Genomic DNA, 3,269 nt, shown 5'->3' with positions numbered 1-3,269 from the left:
ATGTCACTCGTCATCGTCGTGTTAATCGTCTCTAGGTCATGTTGCGGTTGACTCGTGTTTAGGCTCTCACAGAGTCACAGTTGACCTCTCTATGATGTTGATGTTATTCAGTCTAGGTTATCTTGGACATCATTTTTATAGGTCGTGCCATCTTTTGTATGGGTTTGTGCCGTCTTCCACGTTGTACTCTCTCCTGCATGCTTCAAAAATAGAAGGATACAAAATTCCGGTGCACATAGTTAATTTGTAATAACTAATGCACATACCAATTAGTTAGTGGCTTGCAACTGGCAAGCAATTTTAATTTGGAAGACGTGTCGCCCATGGTTTTTGCAAAGCTCTTGCAAGCATCCCTCTTCCATATTGAAGAGTTCATCTATTGCTTCATAAACAAACGTCAAAATACAAGAGGTGATGTCACATGAATGGTGTTTGCAGCCTAGACTCTAAATGATTTCGTTTCAATGCACCGTAACTTCCAGAAATTACCATGAGCTACCATATCCTTTTACATGTATAGTCTGACTAGATGTTGTATCATAGCATCCAAGAACGCCAAAAGGATGCCGTCCTAGTAATCATTATGAGGCTTCAGATTAGGATAATCCGCTCGAAGCTTCTCTTCGGAAAGAATGTCATTCTCATCTTGAGGAGTCCATAAAACATGAACGCCCTAAGAAAGCAAGCACAAAAAGGTAATTTATTATTATCAGCGATGTTAGGGGAAAAAATGACATGGATAGCTTTGGCGTCCACTAATCTCAATTAGACAACTGGCAGCACTTGTGTAAATTATGAAAAAAGATAGAAACATTTTCCATACCCGAATTTCTCGGTTAGGTATAGAGTTGAGTTTTTCTACTACTGCTTCCAGATCTGCGGGTCTTCTGATTTTGGGGAACTTCAGCGCTCCCTTGGCAGCAACTAGGATGGTTACCTGAACGAATTGCAAATCATTACAAAAAGTCTTTATGCAACATTAAGCTTCACTTTAGTGACAAAAGAATACCATATCATCGAAATTATGTTAACCAACATGTCTCAAACAACAAGTAGTTGGCGTCAAAAAGGAAGCATTGAAGACCCCTTTTCTGGAAACAATTTACTGTGGATGAAGTTAACGTACCACTATATATTCGTTTCTGGAGCCATCTAACTTTTTGGAGTACTCTTTCGTCCGCTTGATTCCTTCCAAGTTGTAAAGTGTTTCTTCATCAAATTTGCTCCTCTCCTTGATAGAAAGTTTATCGAAATGCGCCTCCCAAGTATCCGCTCCATTTTTCACATTAACCTAAAACAATTTAGACAGCAACATTACAGGACTCGATCAGTTCAAATATAGGAGGCTGCATATAAAATCCTAGTGGTCATCTTAAACGAGAAGAACCATCTAGCCCCGTAGATGAGCTATGTAGTACAGGTTTCTTACTGATAAGCTTGAAAATACGCAGCAATCCCTGTGACGGCTCAATGAACATATGGTCTCTGCATAATGAGTCAGGGGAACGGGATAAGCAGGTCAGTACAGATGAACAATTAATACCAGCCATAGATCTCTACAAGATGTATTGACAGTAAAAATCTGATGCAAGGTTGTATATCCTTAGTGCACCTGTATCCGGAATAGTTACAGTCACATTCAGTCATGCGAATAAGATGGGCAGTTTGGGTATATGCTAATATAAATATTTGATAATTCTTGTCTTGAACACCACTCGTATATACTATGCTCTTACATATTTGTCGAGCTGTCTGCAACATATGGCCTAGCTTCGATCGATCTATCTATTTATTCAGAAACCACGACAGAAACAACATTCAATACAGAGTTGCCAATTGACTTAATACTCTGGAGCTATGACTCTATGTTGTCCAACCTAGCTTTCCGTTTCTTCTATATATATGTTGAAATCACTGAACATTGTTTTCAACGAGAGGGTGAACTTAACAACAGAATCAAGATAGTTTGAACAACAAAAGACACGAGTTAACCAGTGCAGAACTTTAAAGTTAACGACAAACTGAAACTATTGCACAAGCAGCCATGGAAGTCAATGCTTAGGAATCACATACAGCAAAGTACCCAGAGCCTCAAAAACTTAGGAATCACATTACCAGTCAACATGAATTTGTACGAATGCTTGTTGGAAGCCTGTACTCTCTCCGCGATCTCGTTCAATTCCTTCTGAAACGGTTTCGCCCAGCCGAGCAAGGCAACCTGAAACCGTGAACAAAAAGCAACCTGAAATTGTCACGACCTTCATTGACTTGCATTAACTACCACTAGTGCCCAGTGATAAATTAAATCAAGAGAGGTAAACTGCTGCGCTGCTCTGAACTGAAGAAGATCGGGAGAACCTGGAGCTTAACCACGGTCGTCCTCTGGCGTTCGTACTCGTAGTAGTACCAGACGGCAGCGATGAGCAAAACGAGACCGACGAACAGCACCCAGAATATCACATCCGAGTTGTCGTCGTCGTCGTCGTCCTTGGCCGCGCGGCGACGCGACGGCGCGCCGATCGATATGTGACTCGACGAGTCGTAGAACGAATACGAGTTGGAGGACGACGATTCGTCGGGTTCGGAAGAGGAGTAGGAGCGCCCGCCCATGACGCCGCCGGACGCGGCGCGGGCAGCCTGCCGGATGAGCGCCAGCGCGACGACGGCGGCGAGTAGCAGAGCGAGGGCAAGCGGGGCCCAGCGGCCGGCACAGCCGGCGGTCGCCATGGGAGGCGGGGGAGAGGGTTTAGCTAGCGAGCGAGGGGTTTGCAGTTTGATCGAATCGCGGCTGCTCGGTAATGCTGGCCCTAAATAGGACTCCTCCAACTCTGGTACATCTGAGTTTCCTGGAAGGCGCCTCCAACTCTCTCTGTACATCTGAATTTCTTGGAAAGTACTCCTCCTAAGAATTCAGTCTAGCTTAGCATGTAAGTCTCCGACATAGCACTAACATGGAACGTGGAGTTCTAGTCGTGTTCAATGTCGGCTTGTGTTCAATGTCCGAAGACATAGTTTTTTGTCTTTCGACGTGATCGTGCAAGTGTTTGTTTAGTTTTACTCTGTCTAAATAAAAGCCAACATAAATTGGCTACAAATTGCTGGAATCTGCAAATCTTCGGGGGGGAAACGTCCAATCAGATAGTCAAGAAATATTTGCAAACAAGTCTAGCCATCTACTAACACCTTTTACGGATTCTGATATAGACTACGTACGAAGCAAAATTAGTGAATCTACACTCTAACATGCGTCCATATATATCCATATGTAG

At 43.3% G+C, this 3,269-nt stretch overlaps 1 protein-coding gene across 1 annotated transcript; it reads right to left on the bottom strand.

Moving 5' to 3' along the window:
• Window positions 1-361: 361 nt before the first annotated feature.
• Window positions 362-2,874, bottom strand: LOC123165046 (uncharacterized). The gene is made up of 6 exons (XM_044582674.1): window positions 2,359-2,874; window positions 2,116-2,218; window positions 1,430-1,485; window positions 1,127-1,291; window positions 824-937; window positions 362-673 (listed from the first exon to the last, which is right to left on the bottom strand). Exons 1-6 carry the CDS (start codon window positions 2,725-2,727, stop codon window positions 572-574), a joined length of 909 nt encoding a protein of 302 aa, XP_044438609.1. The 5' UTR covers window positions 2,728-2,874; the 3' UTR covers window positions 362-571.
• Window positions 2,875-3,269: the final 395 nt, after the last annotated feature.

The sequence above is a fragment of the Triticum aestivum genome, chromosome 7D, assembly GCF_018294505.1.
Source record: "Triticum aestivum cultivar Chinese Spring chromosome 7D, IWGSC CS RefSeq v2.1, whole genome shotgun sequence".
Taxonomy (NCBI): Eukaryota; Viridiplantae; Streptophyta; class Magnoliopsida; order Poales; family Poaceae; genus Triticum; species Triticum aestivum.
Note: the sequence above shows the minus strand (reverse complement) of the source record. Positions and strands in the feature narration are given on the sequence as shown.